The 21,585-nt window shown below is 56.3% G+C and overlaps 2 protein-coding genes across 2 annotated transcripts; both read left to right on the forward strand.

Annotated features, from left to right (window-relative positions):
- Window positions 1-458: 458 nt before the first annotated feature.
- FIGNL2 (fidgetin like 2) lies at window positions 459-19,329 on the forward strand. Its single transcript, XM_015300264.4, has 2 exons — window positions 459-621; window positions 13,216-19,329. Exon 2 carries the CDS (start codon window positions 13,227-13,229, stop codon window positions 15,378-15,380), a length of 2,154 nt encoding a protein of 717 aa, XP_015155750.2. The 5' UTR covers window positions 459-621; window positions 13,216-13,226; the 3' UTR covers window positions 15,381-19,329.
- TMDD1 (transmembrane and death domain 1) lies at window positions 18,569-19,329 on the forward strand. The gene has a single exon (XM_040654816.2). It carries the CDS (start codon window positions 18,572-18,574, stop codon window positions 19,250-19,252), a length of 681 nt encoding a protein of 226 aa, XP_040510750.2. The 5' UTR covers window positions 18,569-18,571; the 3' UTR covers window positions 19,253-19,329.
- Window positions 19,330-21,585: the final 2,256 nt, after the last annotated feature.

Below are 21,585 nucleotides of genomic sequence, written 5' to 3' on the forward strand. Positions count from 1 at the left end.
GGATGCTGGGATGCAAGTGGTTGGAGCACATGGATGCAGGACGCAGGAAGCTGGGGTACACGGCTGCTGGGGCACAGGATGTTGTTGGGGTGCACGGGCACTGGGATGCTCGGGTGCATGGGCACCAGGGCGATGGGATGCAGGAGGTTGGGGTCCATGGCTGCTGGGATGCAGGATGCCGTGGTCCATGGGCACTGGGATGGGGGAGGTCGGGGTGCACGGGCTCAGAGCTGCCGGGCCAACCCCCCCCCACCCGCCCCTCTCTCCCCGCTTTGTGCCTCCCCAACCCCACCCGGGCCCGATCCCTTCTCTGCATCCACCTCCGCCCCCCGCCCCGCTCCACCCCCCCCTTCCACCCCCACCCCCGCTGCGCCCGAGGGGCCGCTCCGCTCCGCCGCTCCGCTCCGCTCCGCCCCACAGCGGTGCACGGAGGGCGGTCCGTGGGCGTCGTGGGGGCCGTCCCCATAGCCCCAACCCTCGGCCCCAGCACAGCCCCAGCGCCGGCCCCACAGCCCCCGCCGCCCGCGGGCCGCCCCGCATTGTCCGGGGGCAGCGGCAGGATGGGGGTCCCCGCACGGCCGCCCCCCCCCGGGCTGCGTTAAGGCCCGTCGGTATGAGGAGGTGAGTGGGGGGGTCTCCGGGGGAGGGGGGGGGGGGGCACTGAGGGAGGGAGGGGCGGCTCCCGGCCACGCATCCCCGTGCTGGGAACCCTCTCCATCCAGGCCGGAATCTCGGAGGTTCTGGGGTGAAATGAGGCGATTTCGGCTCTTTTGGCACTTCCTTCCGGAATTCAACGAGTTTTCGGGGCTGAAATGAAGCGATTTCGGTTCTGCTGGCTGTAGAGCGGTCCCAACCCCACCCTGGGGTCGGGCATCCTCCGAGCCCCGAGCTTTGCCCATTTCCCACCCACCCCCCCTCCCCTATCCCTCCCCCCCCAATAAATAAATAAATAACCCGCACACCAACGGGGATCGTGGGGACGGGGAGGGTCCGCATCCCCGTTGTGCCCCCGGGGGGAGTCCGTCCCCATTGCCGGGGGGGGAGGGGGGTCCGACCCCGAACAATGCGCGATCGCGAACGTCAAACGGCCCCGAAGCGCCGCGGGCTGCGAGCGGTGCGCGCCGCGGTGGGGAAGCGCTCCCGAAAGCGCTTTTTTGGGGTCTTTGGGGGGGGGGGGGGGGTTTGTTTTGAGTTGCGCTTCTTCCTCTCGGAGGACAAAAGGCATTTGGGGGAGAAGCACAGAAAGAGCGGAGCGGCGCGGCGGTGGGGCGGTGATTTTTGCTCTCCCCGTCGCGGTGTTTTTGGGGGCTCCGCGCGCGCCGTCCCATCCCGGAGCGCAAAATGCGCGTGGCTGAGAAACGGAGACGGCGGTTCGTAGGGAGAGCACCGCGAGGGGCTGAAATCGGAGCTGCGCGTGGAGATGGGAGCGGAGCTGAGTGCGGGACGGGGTGTGGGACTGAATTCGGGAGAGAATTCGGAACTGAATTGGGAAGTGAGTGTGGAGCGGAATGTAGAACTGAGCGTAGAACTGAATTCAGCCGTGGGTTTGGAACTGGATTCAGAACTGAGCGTGGAACTGAATGTAGAACCGAATTCAAAACAGTGCAGAACTGAGTGTGGAACGGAATTCAGACTGGATTTGGAACCGAGTGAGGAACTGAACGCGGCACTGAATGCAGAACTGAATGCAGACCCGAGTTTGGAACCGAATCCAGAATTCAGAGTAGAACCGAATTCAGAACTGAGCGCAGAACTGGACGTGGAACTGAGTGTGGATCTGAGTTCAGAACTGGATTCGGAAGTGGCTGCAGAACTGAGTGCAGAACTGGACGTGGATCTGCATTCAGATCAGACCTGCAGCGCTCCCAGCACTGAGGCGCGGGGCCGGGGGTGCTGCTGGGGGTGGCAGCGCTGCTGCTGTTATCAAACCCAACATTTGGTTTCGGTCTCTGCAGCAGAACTGTGTTGACATTCCCTCTTCGGGGATAATGAATGGCACGAACTGCATTGTGCTCCTCGGAGTGCTCCGGGATCTGCAGGAACGTAAACACAGCAGCCTGGATTCAGCGGCGCTCCGCCGTTACAGCAGCGCTGCTCCGGAGCTGCAGCTCCCCTTCCAAGTTCATCGTGGACTGGAAATGCATCCCCGTTAATTCGTGTCGGGGTGTTTTATGGCTGACAGCTGTGGGACCGCAGCGGTGTTTATCCATGGAGGGGTTCTGAGGGCTCAGGGAGGGCTTTCGGCGCAGACCAGCGAGGGATCCCCCCCTCTCCCAAGCCCTTTTCTGCAGGGAAGGCTTTGGGCAGTGCCTTTGTTCTCCCGCGGAGCCCCCGCCGCATTCTTTCCTTTTGCCATTATCATTTTGGTTAAACAGAAAGGCGAGTTGTGTACCATATGGATCATGTTAACAATTGCTTATCTGGAAGCGGTGTTTTCTCCTCCCTCCCTTTCCCCCCTGCAGCCTTTCTCTGCCTCCCGACATCGGGGCTCTAACAGCATCCCAGGGCCGCCCTCCCGTCACACAAAGCGCTCGCATCCCACAGGAGTTAATTCTCGAATTAAGGGAAAGCTCCAAAGTGGGCTTTGCTGGGATAAGGGAAACCATCACAGCGAGGGGAGCAGCGGGGATTCGTGGCCGTGGGTCCATGCAGTGCGTGGCCAAAGCTCCGTTTGCTTTATTGCGGATCGCCGGAGCTGATGTGGAGATGCTTTCTGTGTTTGATCCCAACGGAGGGGCCACAATTCCCGCAGACCCACCCCAGGCTGCTCCCAGCTCCGTATTCCTACATCCTATCCGTGGGCTTTGGGGGTCCGCCCTTCAATCAATCCATTGGGATGAAAGTGTGGGGTCTGCGCCCCGCATCCATCCGTCACTGCGGGCCCAAATCCGGCGCCGAGGGCGAAACCTCGGGCAGAGCAGCGGCTGTGGGGTCACCTCCTGTGATGGCAAAAGTCAACAGAGAGGGCTGGAGGAGCGCTGGCTTCCAAAGGCAGCACCGCAGTGTGGGATCCGTATCCGTACCCATCATAATGGGACCCCTATCCCAGGAGCTACAACCCCTTTGCAAGGAATCTGTGGTTCTGCTGCCATTTGCAGGTGCCCTTGTATTTGCATTCTTGCATCCTCCTCTTGCAGATATCCCCAAAGGTTCAGATGCCGAGCGTGGACTTTTCAGCCAACAGCCCAACGCACTCCTTCCTTCCTTCCCTCCTTCCCTCCCTCCTTCCTTCCTTCCCTCCTTCCCTCCTCCCCCTGCTTGGGTTGGCTGCTCTGCTGCAGTTCCCTTTTGCTGCTCGGGGAGGGGAATGCCCCCACGGTGCCGGATTTGCAGGAGGATTCCTACAGGGAATTTCTCGGGGCTGACGTTAATGCATCTGGAGAAGCGGTGGTGACCTCTGCGCGTCGCTGACCTTTGCATTTGTGCCATTGTAAACACTTTTCAGCTGTAGGTTTTGAGCTCTGGTGATTCTATGGCTCTGAGCAGAGCCTTTGTCGTCCCTTGCGTTGGCCAAATGTGTGGCTTCGTGCAGGTTTTGGCACTGCTGTCACTCCCAGGCTCTGAAAAACTCATTGCCACCGCTTGGGTTTGTGCCACCGGGACCAAACTGGGCTTTATCAGCGTCAAATGGGAATATTCCCATTGCTGCATGGGAGAATTGGCATTGGAGGATGGGGAAATCCCCATTGGGGGCTGAGAGAATCCCCATTGGTGGATGGGAAGATCCCCAGTCGTGGATGGGGAGAATTCCCATTGCTGGATGGGAGAGTTCCCATTGTTGGATGGGGGAAATCCCCATTGGTGGTTGAGAGAATTCCCATTGGTGGGTGGGAAGATCCCCATTGTTGGATGAGTGAATTCCCATTGGTGGGTGGGAAGATCCCCATTGGTGGTTGAAAGGATTCCCATGGCTGGATGGGAAAATTCCCATTGGTAGTTGAGAGAATTCCCATTGGTGGTTGAGCAAATCCCCATTGCTGGATGGGAAATTCCCATTGCTGAGTGGGAGAATCCCCTTTGCTGGGTGAGAAAACCCCCGTTGCAAACTCCCTCTCCCAGCCCCGTGCCCTGTCATCAGCTGCAGTTAACGTTGGTTAAATTGTACAGATCACCAGCACTGTTGTTCCCGCAGCAGCGCATGCCTGGGGTCTCTTATCAGCAACCCCTGATCTTTATGGGGGCCCTCATAAACCCGGCCAAGGCCTCTCTGCCTCCAGCAGAGAGCGGGGCAGGGTGCACACTGCATGGCTTTCCTCCCTTCTCCTGAGTGCAGACCACTTGATGATGGAAAGACGGGGCAGATGCATGCAATTACAGCAGTGCCCTCACTGTTTGCATTGCAGATGTGCCCCTCACTCCACGCCCTGGTCCGGGTTGCCCCATTTTCAGTGCCATTTGCAGACAGCGATGTCTTCAGGCTGCAGTGCTTTCCTTCCAAAGAGCCACTTCTTTTTTTTTTCCACCCCAAGAAAGTGAAAACGAATGCAAAGACAAATTGCACTTTAACCCACACTTGTCTTGCCTGAAAAAAGAAAAAAAAAGGCTGAATAATAGCAGAATAAGTGCCCCTTTCTCCTGCCCCGGCCAAACTCATCAGAGGAGGCCATCCCCAACAAAGAATTTGCTGTGTAAATAGAGGAGAGGTGCAGCAGCACGGAGCGGGGAAGGGGCTCGTGGCCGCAGGGACACCACAGCCCATTCCCCATCCTCTGCTCAGTGGCTCTCAGCTGCTCGCTGTCATTAATCTCCCTCCCCGTTCCCAAAGCGACGGCATCAGCTGTGGGCTGGCATTGTCAGCAGAAGTGAGGAGACGTTTCCAGCAGTGGGGTTGCACCCAGCTCTGCTCCTCGTCCCACAGAATCTGTGTGTGGCAGTGCTGTTTGCCCAAGGAAGGATATGTTTGGGGCAGGAGGGGGTGGAACTGAATGGGCTTGGAGGTCCCTTCCAACCCATTCCATGATCTCTAAGGTCCCTTCCAACCCAAACAGTGGTTCTGTGATCCTGAGGTCTCTTCTAGCTCAACCATTCTGTGGTTCTGTGATCTTTAAGGACCCTTCCAACCCATTCTATGGTTCCATGATCTTGAAGGTCTCTTCCAACCCAACCATCCTATCGTTCTGCCACCTTTAAGGGCCCTTCCAACCCAAACCATGGTTCTATGAGCCCAAGGTCCCTTCCAATCCAGCCATTATATGGTTCTGTCATCCTAAGAACCCTTCCAACCCAACCATCCTATGGTTCTGCCATCTTTAAGGACCCTTCCAATCCAAACTGTGATTCTATGACCTTTAAGGACTCTTCCAACCCATTCCATGGTTGTATGATCCCAAGGTCCCTTCCAACCCAACCAATCTATGTTTCTATTCCAGCATGCCTTTACAATGGGGAAGAGCTCAGGAAGCCACCACCATTGCATCCTACACCCCAGTGCCTCCCAGAGCAGGGGGAAGTAGTGTAATTAGCAGCGATGGCTGTGGAATGGTGTAATTAAATGGTGACGGGCTGTGATCCTGTGCCATTATACAGGTTTTGATGGCGTTGTGCCCCCGATGTCGCCGGTGGGCTGCAGGAGGTTGGCGTGGATATGTCACCATGTGTAACCTATTCCCATCTCCATCCCCATTCCCATCTCCATCCTATCCCCATCCCAATCCCCATCCCCATGCACAGCACTGGGGCAGCTCTCAGCTCCCGGGGGTCACCGCGTTGGCCGCGCGCTCCAGGTACGGGCAGCAGAAATAACGCAGTTATGGATCTGACCTTGGGCTGTTCATATCCTCCTGGTACGAGGTGATTACTTTTTAATGAGTGGCTGCTGAAAAGGGAGGAAAATGAATTATTTCTGCCCTAGGATTAGCTCTCGGAGATGGGCCCGGCGCTGCGCGATCGATGCGCACTCAGAGGCTGCAAAGGGACAGCTCCGGACTGCTCCCCATTTCCCAGCACTGGGAACATCGATGCTTTCGCTCTGTGAGTGGGGTGAAGCCTTCCCATGCTTCCCATGTATCAGGACCTGCAGAAGCAACCTTTGGCCTCACAGGTCTATGCCGGTCCTGCTGTTCTTGGGATCTCCCTTTTTAGGGGTGAATCCTGACTTGTTGGGGCGGATTTCCAACTTTTTGGGACAGAATTCCAAATTTGTTCTGCTGAATTCCCACTTTTCTGGGGGCCAATGCCCGATGTGTTGGGGGCGAATTCCCAACTGGTTGGCATTTTACCTTCTGGTTTTGAGCAGCACTGCACCGTTCTGTATAACCAGCAGAGATGTTCCGACCCGGCTGTGATTGGAAGCCCAATAACTGCACGAGGAGCGCAGGAGGTGGGAGCTGCAGGGATGTGTGGGTCCACAAAGCCAACATCCATCCGTCCATCCCTGTAAGCAGAGGGGAGATGCAGCCTATAGGGCAGCAGCATCAGCAAAGAAAGAATCCCCAAAGAGGGAACTGCTGGAAAATCCATTAGTGAATGGAGTGCAGGAGGGACTTTGGCTTTTCATGCTGCTGGGGCGGCGTTTAAGAAAGAATCGGGGAGTCAAAAGGCTCGGCAAAACAAAAGGCACCGAGGGAGAGAGGCCTCAGCACAGAGCTGTGCCTTGGGGTGGGCGTGGGATGGGCTCTGCCTTCCCCCGGGGCGCACGGCGGGGATGGATTGGTGTAAGGAATGGGAGAATTTTGCTCCGTTCCCCCTCGGAGCGTGCAGCCCAGGGAGGGCAGCCAGGCAGAAAATCCAAGCGCGTTGCTAAAGGTGCTGGCTGGGGAAGGGAGGCTATCCAGAATTAGAGTTAATTAAGATTGATTCGTTCCGTGGAGGATAGGAGCTGGAGCGTTACAGCTACCGCTGCGCCAGGCTCCGCTGCACGCGGCAAATTATCTCCGTGCTGCAGCTTCCTCCGCAGCCCCCGGCCCTACGGCAGCACACAGAGCACAGGGGGAGCGAGGGGGGGCTGCTGGCGTGGCTTTGCCCCCGGGGGAGGCTGTTGTTGGAGCTGCAGCTTGGAAAGCACCCGGAGAAGGGAGGGCCACGGCCAGGTGGGTTGAGGCTGGGGGTCTTCCGAGCCCCCACAGCATGAAGGGCTGTTTGTTGCTTGTGGGGTAATGAAACAGAGCCACAGTGCTTTCTTCTTGCAAAGGGAAGCGTGCAGAACTGCTTTGTGCCTTTTGGGTGTCGTGCAGCTATTGGGTGCTTATGGGCTGCAGAGGGTCTGTGCAAGGCTGGGGTGCAAATGGGAGCTGCAATGCTCTCTTCTTGCAAAGGGAGGAGGGCGGAACTGCTTTCGGCCTTCTGGGGTTCACGCACACATCATGCAGATGGTCTGTACGTGGTTTGGGTGCACATCAACCCGTGGGTGCAACAGCAGGACGTGGGCAGTGGGATGGGTTGGACATGGTGATCTTGAAGGTCCTTTCCTACCTTAACGATCCCAGGATTGCATGGTTCTGTGGTGGTTGTGGAGCAGCAGAGCAGAGGATGGCATGAAGATACCTTCAGACTATTTGCCTGCATCTCCCTGTAGGGGTCCGTGGGCAGAAGCAGAGCCCACACCTCGCTATGGGATGGGCACAGGGCTGGGAGCAGCGTGTTGTGGCATGCTCCTCGTTATGCAGATCACATGCAAATTGGGTCCGTTTCACCTCTTCTGGGACCACCTCTGCTTGGGGAGATGGTTCTGCTGATCAGAAATGGGCTTTGTTTTTCCTCCCCAATGAAATCCTTGGGAAATGGGATGGGTCCAATGCAGCACATCCAAGTCTGGCTCTGGAGAGCTCACATGGCATCGAGGGATGAGATTTTGGTGACAGACTTTGGTCCTGGGAGCTGCACAGGACGTGGCCCATGGGTGCTAAGGGAGCGCTTACCCAAAGCAGACCCCAATGGCCTCAACAAAGCTTCCACCGAAGCCCTTCCGAGTGGGAGCTGCCCTTCAAGATGGGCTCTGCTCGGAGGTCGCAGCCAAAAGGTCAACCCAGCGAACTTCGGACAAAGTTTCGGGCTTTTGGGCAGGAGAGCATCCGCAGGGAGAAGTGATGGCAGAGGAGACGTCAGGAAGAGTTGGGGCTCTGAAGTGCCCCTATGGCAGAGAGTGGGCAGCGCGGGGATGGATTCACACCACAGTTCATCCCTGCAGGGGGATCCCAGCAGCAGATGGGATCCATGGACCATCCCCACGGACCAGAACCGCGTGATGCTGTGATGAAATAAGCCAAGAATTCCCACTTCCTTTTAGATCCTTATCGCCCCTCTTCCTCCCATCCGTCTTAAGATATTGAAATACGGAGCAAAATGCCTCAAACCCACCAACGGCACCCATTGTCACAGAGACCCCCCTTTTCCCACTCACGTCCTCTGATCCTGGGGATTCCTCCACCCCCCAGCACTGCCTCTCCAGATGGAGGATGCTGCTCAGCTGCTGCCAGGCTGAGTGGACACGTATTAATTTTTCATTCTCCGGACGGGTCCTGGAGCTGCACAGATGGGCTGTGGCCCATTGCCCTCTACACTGCATCCTGATGTCCAGCTGCTCCGGGTGTGATATACGGCTGGGCAGTACGAAAGGCTGAGCCCCAGGATCCCACGTGGCGGCCGATCCTTGTGGGGTGGGGATGGGGCACGTGGGGGCTGCCACCCTCCTTTTACCACACCTATGTTGGCTATGCTGTGGTCGCTGTCCCATCCTTCTCTTTGCTGGGGGGCAGCTGGGAACGTATTGGGCTCACTATGTAACCCAGCCTGGTGTCTCGGTGGCTCCAAAGCTGTGCTGTGTTGGAGGACCGTGAGCTGCACGGCTTGGACATGGAGGAGCGGGAGAGGGAAGTGTCCCCATGTCACCACCATGGACAGACAGAGCTCATAGCTGAGCTGCACCACTGGGCTTTGGTTGTTCCTCTCTCTGCTCTGATTAGAAGCAAAATAGCTGTGCAAGAAGCACAGAAGGTGGGACCTGTAGGGGCGTTGCCAAAGCCAACATCCATCCATCCATCCCTGCAAGTAGAGGGGAGATGCAGCCTCTGGCGTGCTGTGTCAGCAAAGAAAGAAGCCCCAAAGAGGAGCACCTGGAACACCCATCAGAGAACGGAGTGCTGCAGAGACTTTGGTTCTTCGTGCCCCTCTGTGGTCCAGGGGGTCCCTTCTGGTTCCTGGGGCTGTGCTGGAGGTGACCCGGCCAAAACATCACTGTGATCTATAGCAGCACTGTGAAAACACTTCAGCACTTCGCCACAGCCCCCAGCTCCAAACATGCCTGCGTTGGCCATAATTCTCCTTTATTGCCAGGGTTTGACTCGCTGTAACACCAACGGTGCTGCTATGAGCCGGGGGTGAGCCAGGCCAGGATGAGCTCTGCACAGCAGAAGCCAAAAAGATCATCAGGAAATGCCTCATTTACAAGAAATACCACCACCCCTCTGCCCTCCCATGCACTGCAGAGCCCCGTGCTGCTCGGCCTGCACTGAAGCACCGCATCTCCTGCAGTGGCAAAGCACTGAACCGTGGCTGCAAAACCCCAGGGCTGCAAAGCACTGAGGCACAGTGCAAGACCCGGGACAAATCCTGTTGCAGCAGCAAAGCTGTTGATTCAATAGCTGCACCCGTGCTGCGAGGGCATGCAACAGGGCCTTGCCTGGACCGAGCTGGGGGTGCTGAGAGCAAAATCCTGCTGGGAAAACTCACCTACATGATGTAAAGAGATCGGTGTGAGCAGTGTTTGTAAGGACTATGGGAAATATTAGAGGTGGGACCCCCAGCAGCTGAGTGTGTTTGCTCCGGGGCCAATGGGGGATGATGGAGATATGCAGAGCCTTGAAAAACAGAAATCCTCCCCCTGAAAGGGAACCCTCAGCAAGATGTCAGCAGCACGAGCAAAACGAGTGGCTCATCGGATTGCTTCTGCTGAATTGCTCCCTCCCTGCTCTGGCTGGTGGCTGCAAAGCAAAGGGGAAACTGAGGCACAGCCAGCATTTGCAGGGCTGCTCCAGCACAGCTGCTTGCCTGGGTTTAAACCCCAACTTCAGCGCATCATTGGCTCCATGCTACGCATGGAAACCTTCTTTGCCCTCCACATCCATGGGAGCCCATGGCATTCAAGGCCAGGCTGGATGTGGCTCTGTGGGCAGCCCGGTCCGATGCTGGCGACCCTGCACATAGCAGGGGGTTGGAACTGATGATCGTTGTGGTCCTTTTCAACCCAGACCATTCTATGGCTCTGTGAACCCCATCCCTACGGGGAGAGCTGAATCGCTGCCACCATCAGCACCCACAGCTGTGCACCATTCACCCGCGTGGGTTTTGTTGCACGAGCAGCAGCAATGTGCACACACACAGCCGTGCCATGCACACCCGTGTCTGACACCCACAGCTGCACGAGGTCCCCCCAAGAGGGGGCGTGGGGGGGGGGGAGGGAAGCGCACCCCAACGCCGCGCCATTGGGACACCCTCGGCGCTGCGCCCCGGTTGCGCGCAGCAAGAAGGGCCCCGAACAAAAGCCCACTTCAGAGCCGCTGCTGAATAGATTAACAAGATTTCCATAATTAGGGCGGGAGGGAACAATAGGATTCTCCCCTGCCCAGCCCCCCCTGCCCGCCTTTGTCTTGCGCTGCGGATAATGGGGCAGCAGCGAGGGTGGGAACCGGCCGTGCCATTTGGTCACTGGACAGTAATTTTCTCACACTGCCAAGGGGAGCATTGAAACATCTGGCCCCGCTCCGAGCGCTCATTCACGTCACATCGCGGCCCCCCCCGACAACTTCTCCCCGTCCCACCGGCCCTCCCCCTCCGCCGGGTTCGCAGAGCGCTCGCACGGCTTTGCTTTCCCTCTCCTACCCGCACCGTGCGCGGAAGGGCTGCTTTCGCCGTCGGGTTTTGCGGCCCTTCCGCGCTCCGCTCACTGCAGCGCTGCGTTTCGTGCCGTGCGGTTCCGCTCCGCTGCTCTGGGATGGAGCTGTAGGACCGCATCCCAGCCGACCCCGGCGCTGCCCACCCTCCTCAGGGCACCGCAAAGCGATCGCTGCGCTTCCCTTAAGCGCGGATTTTTAGGCTTTGGGTGTCGGCATCCATCCGTACTACAGGGGGAAAAGCCAATTGCATTTCTCTGCTTGGCATTTCCAGCACTGAGGGGGCTCTGAGCACCCATAGGAAGCATTTTGAGGCCCAAACCTGCTTTCTCCCACCCCCCCCCCCCCCCCCCCCCCCCCCCCCCCCCCCCCCTCCTTCCAGCTCAGCAACCATTGGGGGTCCTGATCTAGAAAGCATATCCCTGTTTGGTGCCACAGCACTGAGCAAGGATGGAAACTCGTGGTGCTCCAGTCCTGTCCCCCCCCCCCCCCCCCCAAAAAATGCACCTCTGCATAATATCTCACTCCTCACTTTTCCCTTCTAAAGCTCCTCAGTGCCCTCTGCTCCCCTCCAGCCCTCACCGCCCCGTTCTGCCCATGCACAGCTCAGGGGAAAAACTGCAGCAGGAGCAGAGCTTTGCTGGGAAGGGCTCTCTTTGTGCTCAATGGAAAGGCCCTTTTCCTGCAGACCGGCTCTGGCTGAGCATTTATCTATCGGTAGCACTTTAATAATGGTGAGTAAATGCAGGGGGGGATGGCGGATAAAGCCACGCAAAGCTGCCATTTAAATCCTCTTGTGGAAGTTTGATATCCAAAGTGGAAGTACAAATGCCATATAAGTCAATTAAAGCATTAAGTAATCTAATTGTGCCGCGGTCACAAAGTGGCTTAAAGGCTGAATGAGGCGCGAGGGCCCTCCTGCTCCCACTGCAGCTTTGTGTGGGGCTGGGGGGGCTGCTGGGGGGCTCAGCACGGCGGATAACAATAGGGCTGGGGGCTGCCCCGGCTCTTCTGCCTTTTCTTCCCCAAGAAACATCAGCAGATACCATGGTGCAGTGCACCATGATAAGGGGTTGAGCAGAGGGATGCAGGCCCAGGTGGGGCAACGCACCCATGTGTGTGCAGTGCAAGCCCACATCCCCAGCTGCCTTGGGAACTGGGGAGGTGCACAGCTCCCACCCAGGCTTTGTTCCCTCAGCAGGAGCGTGTGGGATGCGTGGGACTGCTCCATTCCCCATTGCATCCTCCCCATTGCATTGCTGCAGAGCTGTTTGGGCTTAATCCCAGCTCTCTTATTGCTAAGAATTTGCCAAATGCTATTAATGCGCCAGATGCAATTAATACAGGCACCCTGCATTCAGCCAGGAGTTGGACTCAGTGACCCTTACAGGTCCCTCCCAACCCAGGGAGCTGCAGCAAGTGAAGACTTGCTCAAATGCAACAGCCAGGGGCACAGGAACAAAGGAAAGAAGCTTCTTACCTTCAGAAGGCCTCAGATAAACGTGGATCTTCAGAGAGATCCCTTCACCTCCACTGCCAACCCTTAAATGAGGTCTGGGAAGGGGTGGATCCTGGCTCCAGCCCTTCCATCACTCAGCTACATTGCATGCAGGTGAGCTCCTCTGGGTTGGCCCTGCCTTTCCACCAGGTGCTCAATCACTGGGGCAAGCTGTAATTAATATTCCATTCACTGTAATTATCATATATATATCAATATGCTGCTAATGCTGGGCGTGCAGTGGCCAGCCAACACCTGGCTTCTGGTCCAGGTGAAACGAAGGGGGCAGGGGGCAGGAGCTGGAGCTGCTGGTGGGGTTTGGGAGGGCCTGCTATGATAGCATGGATGCTGTCTTCTGTTGGGTGTTGGGTTGGTTTGATGATGTGGGTGTTGTCCTCCATTGAGTGTTGGGTTGGTTTGATGATGTGGGTGTTGTCTTCTGTTGGGTGTTGTGACCATCAAAGCTTGAGCTGGATGATTGCTCTGAAGTACTTGTTGGCAGTGCCTGCATCAGTGGCGCAAGGTGTTTGCACTGACGATGCAGAAGGGTGGTTGGGGGGATTTTCAACTGTAAGTGTGTAATTTAGGACATGGAAGCTGGAAGTAGATGATTTTGAAGGTCCCTTCCAATGCAAGACTTTCTATTATTTGGTAATTCTACGATTTTGTGTGATTGGGATTAGGAGGTGCAACACGGTCCAGGGGGACAGGGTGGTATGGTGAGTTCTGAGCAGTGCAGTGAGGCACTTGTCCCAGTTTTGGTGGTCTCACGCTGCTGTAGATGTGGCACCTGGGGATATGGTCTAGTGGATGTGGGTTGACGGGTTAGACTTTGATGATCCTGGAGGTCTTTGACACCCTTAATGATACCACGATTCCTGTGACCCGTAGGTCTGTCGAAGATGCACTGGTCACCAGAGCATGCCCAGTCCCTGAACCAGTGGCCAGAGCAGCACCTCGACGTCTCCTCCACCACCTCCTCACCAGCCCACAAGTCCGACCTCTACCCCAGCACCCGCCAGCGCTTCAACTACGCCTGGGCCAACGACGACATCTCAGCGCTCACCGCCTCCAACCTCCTCAAGAGGTACGCCGAGAAGTACTCGGGGGTGTTGGATGCGCCCTACGAGCGCCCAGCGCTGAGCGGCTATGGGGATGGTGCCTTCGGGCCCGTTAACGGGCAGAAAGGGGATGGGGAGCCCTGGCCTGTGCCTCACAGCTCCGACGGCACCTACCCACTGACACCCATCCACGATGGCCTCCCCGGTGCCAAGGCCGTGGTGCCGCCCGCCGTGCCGGCTGGTAGCGCTCCGCTGGGGCTCACCGGCTCCCCGGTGGTGTCGGCCAACCTCACTGATCCCATCTACGCTGGGAATTCATGCGGAGGAGCAGCTGGCTCCGGCGGGCTGGGCTCATCTCAGGAGTACCCTGCGGGCTACGGCAGCACCTACTTGCCCTCTGGCTACTGCGGCCAGCCCAGCACAGCACTTGCCCCTCCGCACCCACCCGCCCTGCACAGTTCGGGGCTCCTGCAGCCCACACACCCCTCATCCGCCCTGGTGCCGGGCTATGGTTCCTCCGGCCCCGTCTACAACTACGCCTCGGGCAGCTATGCCACACAGCCGGGCTACGGAGCCATCCACCCGCCCCATCCCTCCGCCTCCTACCTGCCCTCAGGCATCGCAGCACCCACCCCGCTGCCAGCCCCCGGGCCCACCACTCGCCCATCTGTGGTGCCAGCCTATGGCTATCAAGCCGCCGGGTTGGCTTCATTGGCTGTGCCACCCCTGGGCACCGAGGCGACGGGCACCTTGAAGAGGAAAGCTTTTGATATCTCAGGCGGGGAGGATGAAGCAGAGGGCAGATACCGGAAATACAGCTACGAGCAGCCAAAGTCCCCCTACCCCATGTCGGACAACGGTGAGTGCCGAGGCAATGGCTTCCCCAGTGCCAGCAAGCGGCCGGCAGGCAGTGCTGAGGAGCACAGCAGTAAATACGGTGGGCAGGCGATGAAGAGCGTGGTCTCACCACCCTACGGAGCTGGGGAGGCCCCACTGCGACCCACGGAGTCCTTTGAGAAGTTCAGCCCTCCCCTTGCCAATGGGGAGCGGGCGGCCGAGCCGGGACACCCCTTCCCGTTGAGGCTGCCACCCAAAGCGCCCGTCTTCAGCAGCCAACCAGTGGAGGAGCAACCCAAAAACGTTGACCCACTGGTGCTGGAGTTGGTGAACACCAAGATCGTGGAGCGTGGGCCGCCCGTGCAGTGGACGGACATCGCCGGGCAGGTCTCCATCAAAGCAGCCATTGAGGAGGAGCTGGTGTGGCCCATCCTACGGCCTGGTGCCTACACCGGGGCGAGCAGGCTGCCCCGAACCATCCTTCTGTTTGGGCCACGCGGCACTGGGAAGACCCTCCTGAGCCGCTGCATCTCCACCCAGCTGGGCTCCACGCTGCTGAAGCTCAGCGCCACCGCCCTGCTCACCACCTGGAAAGCCGAAGCCGAGAAGATCCTCCAGACCGTCTTCTTTGTGGCCAAGTGCCGGCAGCCCTCAGTGGTGCTCATCATGGAGGTGGAGTCCTTGCTGGTGGCCCAGGATGGCAGCCAGGCTGGAAACCTCAAGTCGCAGCTCCTCTCCTACCTGGACAACGTAGCTACCTCGGCCGAGCAGAACGTGGTCATCATAGGGACCACCTCACGGCCCGGCAGCATGGATGAAGCTTCCCACCGGCGCTTTGCCAAGCGCTTCTACATCTCCCCACCAGACAGCATTGCCCGGCGGCAGATCCTCCACCATGCCCTGGCTCAGCAGAGCTCCTGCCTGAGCGAGCGGGAGATGGCCTCCCTGGTACAGCACACTGAGAGCTTCTCGGGCAGCGAGCTGATCCAGCTCTGCCAGCACGCCGGGGCCACCACGCTGCACGGCTTGCCGGGCCAGATCCAACCCACCTCCTACAAGGACTTTGAGAAGGCCTTTTGCAAGGTCCGCCCCGCCGCCTCACAGAAGGAGCTGGACTTGTTTGCCGAGTGGGATAAGATGTATGGGTCCAGGCACTGACCGGGAAGACCCGGCGACAACCAATATACCTCTTTCTTAGGGTTTCTGATAGGACTGGGCCTTTTTGGTCCTTTGTTTTTCTGAAGCAGTTGCTCGTTGAACTCAGGATAACCTATTTATTGTTCACCCGCCTCCCCTTGCAGCCGTTTCCAGACCAGCGGTCACAGAACCGTAGAACCATAGGATCATAGAACCATAAAATTGGTTGAGTTGGAAGGGAACCTTAAGCGTCATCCAGTGTGACTCCCATGCCGTGAGCATCCACATCTCGGTCATAGAACCATAGAGTTGGTTGAGTTGGAAGGGAACCTTAAGGGTCACCCACTCCAACTCCTGTGCAGGGGACATCCAGATCTCAGTCATAGAACCAGAGAATTGTTGAGTTGGAAGGCACTCTCAAAGGTCAGCCGGTGCAATTCCAATGCCATGAACATCCACATCTCCATCGTAGAACCATAGAATTGGGTGAGTTGGAAGGGACCCCTAAGGGTCATCCAGTACAACTCCCATGTAATGAACATCCACATCTCAATCACAGAACCATAGAATCAGTTGAGTTGGAAGAGAACCTTAAGGGTCATCCACTCCAACTCCCATGCAGTGGACATCCACAGCTCGATCGCGTTGCTCAAATGCAATGAGCAGAGCTGAAAAGACACACCACAACTGAAGCTTTCTGTGGATCAATGCACAAGTCCCTGTGCCTGTGTGCAGAGGTTTTCCTTCTTCTCACTTACTCCCAACCAAAACATTGACTACAGCGATGGAGGAAGCGGCACAGGGAGGGGTAGGCGGGGGGATCGCAGAACCCAGGGCTTTGGAGTAAAATGCTGTAGATTGTTTAATATACTAGACTTTGTTTTTATTTTTGTAAGGTATGTAGGTTTTTTTTTTTTTTTTTGGTGTTTTTGTTTTGTTTTGTTTTTCTTTTTAACTACTCAGGAAATGAATTACCTCAGCATTAAAAAAAAAAAAAAAAAGAAAGAAAGAAAAAAAGAAAGAAAAAAAAAGGAAAAAAAAAGGAAACAAAAAAAAAGAATGCGTTTTTCAAAACTCTTTTAATCTTCTCAGAAATGAAAAAAAAAAAAAAACAGAGAGAGATTTTAAGGGTTTGCAGAGGTCAGACAAAGCTGCCTCATGCATTTGCTTCCAAAAAAAAAAAAAAAAAAGGGTGACAGAAAGAAGAAGAAAAGAAAAAAAAAAAAGGAAAAATAAAACCAAACCCCATAACAAAACTTGAAGCTGTTACAAAGATGAAAGTTGAATGTATTTCGGGTGCTTCTCACATTTGCTATGCCATCGTTTTCTTTCCGTGGCGTTTCGCTTTGCTTTCGTTCCCGTTGCCCTCATGGCGTTGGGTGGAGGTCGTTGTAGGGCCGTGGCTTTGGAGCTGTTCCCAGCACCACTTTTTGGCTCTGTCTTTCTCCCTTCTTGACGCCCCATCTGGTTGGGTCGTCGTGTTTCGCTTTCCTTTCGTTTCGTTGGGTTGTTTTGTTTTATTTTCTGCTTAAAAAAAATAATAATAATAATAATGTGGGGTTTTTTTTAGTGCTATGTACTGTGTTTGGGAGTCGGTCTCCCCCCGAACCTCAGGGTCTGCGCACGCAGAGCAGGAGAAGAGCATTGGGGACATGGGGTGCTCCCACCCCGCAGTGCTCAGGATGCCAAAGGAGCCAATTTTGGGGGCCTTTTCCCCAGTTTTTCTCATTTTCCCATTGAAGTGTGCACGGGAGCACGTGCACAAAGGGCATTAATGGGGATGCACCTCCGCCTCCTCCCCATCTCCTCCAAAAAGTGGTACTGGGTTCCTGAAGAATTTTTTGTTTGTTTGTTAATTATTATTATTAATTATCATTATTTGACTTTGTACACTCTCTGTAACCATTTCTACCTCATTTTGCAACGTATTGTACATGAAAATATTTAATTCATGTCTTATTGATGTCTGAAAATAAGAAATGCTTTTGAGCTGTAATGGTCTACCTCAAGAAATACTGTATTTTAAAAAGAAGAGTATTACACAGTATTAAAGAGATTACACGAAAACCCTCTGGAGAGCCCATGGTTTTGGCACCAGCTTTTACCCAATCCCATCATTTCCAGCCCCAAACTGGGGGTATGGGTGGCTGGGAGTGCACGGGGGGACAGGGGGACATTGTGGGGGACAGAGGGGGCATGGAGAGCACCATAGGAGGAGAAAGCACCGCAGTGAGGGGCAGTGGATGGGGGTCCAGGTGTGTCTCATTCCTTGTTAGTGGTGCTTTGGGGGGTCCAGGTGTGCTCTGTCCCATTATTAGGAGAAAGCTGGGGGGTTCCAGATGTACCCATCCCCTCATTAGGGGCTGTTGGGGGCCAGATGAGTCTTGCCCCATTACTGGAGCTGTCTGGGGGGTCCAAGTGTACCCCAATCACTTGCTAGGGGTACTTTGGAGAGTCCAGGGGGGCCCCATCCCATTAATGGGACAGCTTAAGGAGGAGGGAACATGCCCCTTATTAGAGGCAGTTGGGGCTCAGCTCTGCCCATCCCCTCCATAGGGGCAGTTTGGGTCCAGGTGTGCCCATTCCTCATTTGAGGGGGGTCCAGGTGTTCCGTATGCCCTCATTAGGGGCAGTTTGGGGGGAGGGGGTGAGTGTTGCAAATGCAAAAGTATGAGTGGAAAAACTGCTGCCCTACTGTGGGGCTGTGCTGGGAGCGCTGCGTAGGGAACAGCCTGAGCCGATGGGAGGCGGCTGTAGCCGGAGCTGCAATGCCACCTCGTGGTTATGGCAGATGGACGAACGGACAGATGGACGGATGAGACATGAGTGGATGGATGGATGGACAGACGGATGGACAGACACTGCTAACAGTGGAGTAGGTGCCCTGAGGCACTTTGCAGGCAGCATGAGGTTCTCGGCCCTTCCGTAGAATACCCCAAGTTGGATCCATAAGGATCACTGCACCCAGCTCCAGAGAGTGCACCCAAAAATCAAACTCAGTGTCGGAGAGCATTGACCAAATGGTCCATAAACAGTGGGTTTTGGTGCTGCTCTGTTGGAAATGGAGCTCCTATCCAGGTTGTCTCCGTGCTGGATTTGGGGGAGCAATGGGTCTGGGGCTGAGCTGAGTGCAGGAAATGCTCAACACTGGGAAGGGACTGAGACGCATCCCTGGAATGTGCCACTCTGTGATGTCAGCTGGGGACACTGCCATGGCAATGGGCACCGGAGTGATGCTGGCACCTGCGGGGCTCGTCCTCCTGTTGATGGCAGTGGGTGGACACTGTGAGGACACAGTGGCAGCCAACGTTGGCCGTCACACCATGGCCCGCATCGCCGCGCTGCTGTCCCCATCTGAGTGCCGCCAGCTCCAGGAGCAGCTGATGGGACCCAGCAAGGACACGAGGGGACCGGAGCAGAACCCAAAGGACGGCAGTCATCCCCGCATCCCACGCCAACGCCCCGGCTGCTCAGAGGCTCTACGGAGGTGGCTGGAAACAGAGGGAGAGGTGACATCGTGGGACCAACTGGTCCGCAGCCTCCGCCGGATCGGGCGCCCCGACATCGCCCGAGAGCTGGGGAAAAACCTGAACCAGGACCGGAGCCTGGAGCTGCGCAGGAATGTGGAGGAGTACGGCCGCAGCGTGCAGCACCTCACCTCCTCACTGCTGCTGCAGGGCGAGCAGCATGGCATGGCACGGAGCAGGAGGGGTGCGGGGGATATGGGGGATCTGCGCTTCGAGAGGCGGCCGCCCCCTCCCTACACCCGCAGCCTTCTGGGCTGGGTGGGCCCCGTGCTCTTGGGTATCCTCGGGGGGTTCATCGCCTCCATCCTCGTTGCTGTGATCACTGTGTTTTCCTGTCACTGGGCACTGAGCTCGGTCACCTCCTGAGGTGGGGGTTCAACCAAACTGGAGCATCACCATCAGGTGCTGGTGGAAAATGTACCAATAAAGAGTTGTGGAGCGGAGCCAGAGAGCAGCCCTGTGTGTTGTCCTTGGCTTGGGTCGCCTTGAGCATCTGAAGGTGGATGTCCAGTGGGCATCTCCTTTGAATTGTCACTGGCTGTTGGAATGCCCTTGGGTAGGGATGGAGCCAGGCTAAGTTTGGCCACATCACCCTGCAGCCCTTGGAGCTCTCCTTTGGATGGGGTCAACAAGGACTTGGTTGGGTGTCCAAGTCCTCAGTGGGTTCTCCCAGCCTCCAATAGGGCCTCCAAAGCCTTGGTTGGGTTTCTGAGTCCCCAGAGGCATCTCCAAGCCTTGGTTGGGTCTCTGATCCCCTGGATTGGGGGTCACCAAGCACTGCATGTGGTCTCTGAGCTCTTCTTCTCTCCTTTCCCTTCCTCACGCTGAGGATTCTCTGCTGCAACCATTGCCACGATACTCTCAGGATGCCTGGGAAGGGGATGGGGAAATTGTTCCCTCCCCATGTGGGAACATCCCCAGCCCTGCAGGAATCCCCTCCTGCTGAACTCGAGCATTTCAGCAACCTTTGCTCTCCTGGAGCTTTGTTTTGGGAGCAGTTGTTCAGTTGTTGTTGTGTCGAGTCTGAGAGTTTGTCTCCATTTCTCAGGAAGTTCTCTGCAGTAATGAAACGTCTTTCACTCCGGTGATTCCACTGTCTGCATTGCTGTCATTAGAATTAAAACCTCTACTTGGCATCAAGAAACAGATTGCACCGATCCACCCAAATGGAAAATGTTAGAGAAGAAAATAAAGGCCGAGTCACATCGACAATGCCTTTAAAAGGCGAGCGAAGCAGTTAACCACAGAATGCTTTTTTAAATGAAATTGTATCTCCTTCCCTTCAGAGAGTGCTGTTTCCTGGATCAGCAGCACCGTGGGTTCCTGGCACAGCGCTGCTCCTCTCGGGGCTGCTCCTTCCAGGAAGGGAAGGTCAGAGCTGCACGGCCGCCCCGCTGTTCCCGGACGCTGCTTTGCCATCTGCTGCGCTGCAGCACGTCGGCCACTGCATCCCTGCCAGCCCCAGGCAAAGGGCAGCAGTGTTAACTCTGGAGCGGAATGAGGGCTGGCCCTGTGGTGCTGCTCAGGGCTCACGGGAGCACTGTGTATTTGCAGGGGAAGGGGAATATCGTGGAGCACACGCACAGCTGTTACAGCAGGATGTTTCTACGAGTGCAGTTTGGCCTCTCCAAAAGCCTGAGTGTGCCCCGCTGAGATTGGGGTGAGCTCCTCATTGAAGCAGTGTGGTTGTTGCAATGGGGGCTGCCTCGTCCCACGTGGGCTCAGGTGCTCTCTCAGCATGTACTGGATCCAAGCGTTGCTCTATAGAGTCTCTGTAGGGGTCTTCCCTCCGCCTGAGGAATGAACAGCTTCTGGTTTCTACTCCAGTGATGATCACTTGGTTGGGCTGGGGTCATTGCAGAACTCTCTACAGAGCCAGGAGCAGCCTCTGCACTGCAGCAGCTCAATGCACCTTCTGCGAATGGCCAACCTCAATCCCAAAATGATCAGCCCTGTGTGCATTGCTGCAGTACTGCATCCCTGGCCAGGCTTAGGTTGTGTTACTGTTGTGCTTCATGTGCTTTTGAGGCAGAATGAGGAGTTTGTGTCTCCCCATTCCCAGAGCTGCCCGGACAGCAGGGTGAATTCGTGCATTGCTTTTGGCTGAATGCTCTCTGTTAACGTGAGGGGAACATAACGACAGGGCACCCAGCAGAAGGAGTTAAAATCAGATGGACAGAGCTCTTTATTGCAAATTCCAAAGTAAAAAGATGTACAGTACAAAGGAACTCAATGTTCAGACACGGAGCGCCCGTCCCACTGCTCTCCCCGGAGGCATTCCTCCTCCCTCCCACCCCAGCCAGTTCCATCCTCCTCCTCCTTTCTTCATGTAAAACAGCAGAGAATAAAACTTGGAGGTGATAGGGGGAGACGAAGCGGGGAGCAGAGTGAAGGCACCAACTTTAACCAGAGACCTACAAATATTCAACATTTCTATCTGATGAATAATTTGGACCAAAACTCCACTAGGAGAACTGATTATTACACGGTGCTCCCTCGGCCCTTTGCCTTGCAACAACTCCAGGTTAGATCCTAACCCCTGGAGAAGCAAAGCACAGAGCTTGTGTGCATCTTAAGCTTCATCCCCCTCTGGGGCCAAGCAGCAACGCCATGCAGCAGAACCTTGGGGGAATTCTATGATCCTATGGCCCTGTGCCATGCGTGGCTTCAGTCCTCGCTGTCCCTTTGTTACCAAATGT

Source organism: Gallus gallus, chromosome 34 (genome assembly GCF_016699485.2).
Source record: "Gallus gallus isolate bGalGal1 chromosome 34, bGalGal1.mat.broiler.GRCg7b, whole genome shotgun sequence".
Classification (NCBI taxonomy): Eukaryota; Metazoa; Chordata; class Aves; order Galliformes; family Phasianidae; genus Gallus; species Gallus gallus.

Coding starts and splice junctions, on each gene's coding strand:
- FIGNL2 (XM_015300264.4), top strand. CDS start 13,227: ATGCACTGGTCACCAGAGCATGCCCAGTCCCTGAACCAGTGGCCAGAG.
- TMDD1 (XM_040654816.2), top strand. CDS start 18,572: ATGGCAATGGGCACCGGAGTGATGCTGGCACCTGCGGGGCTCGTCCTC.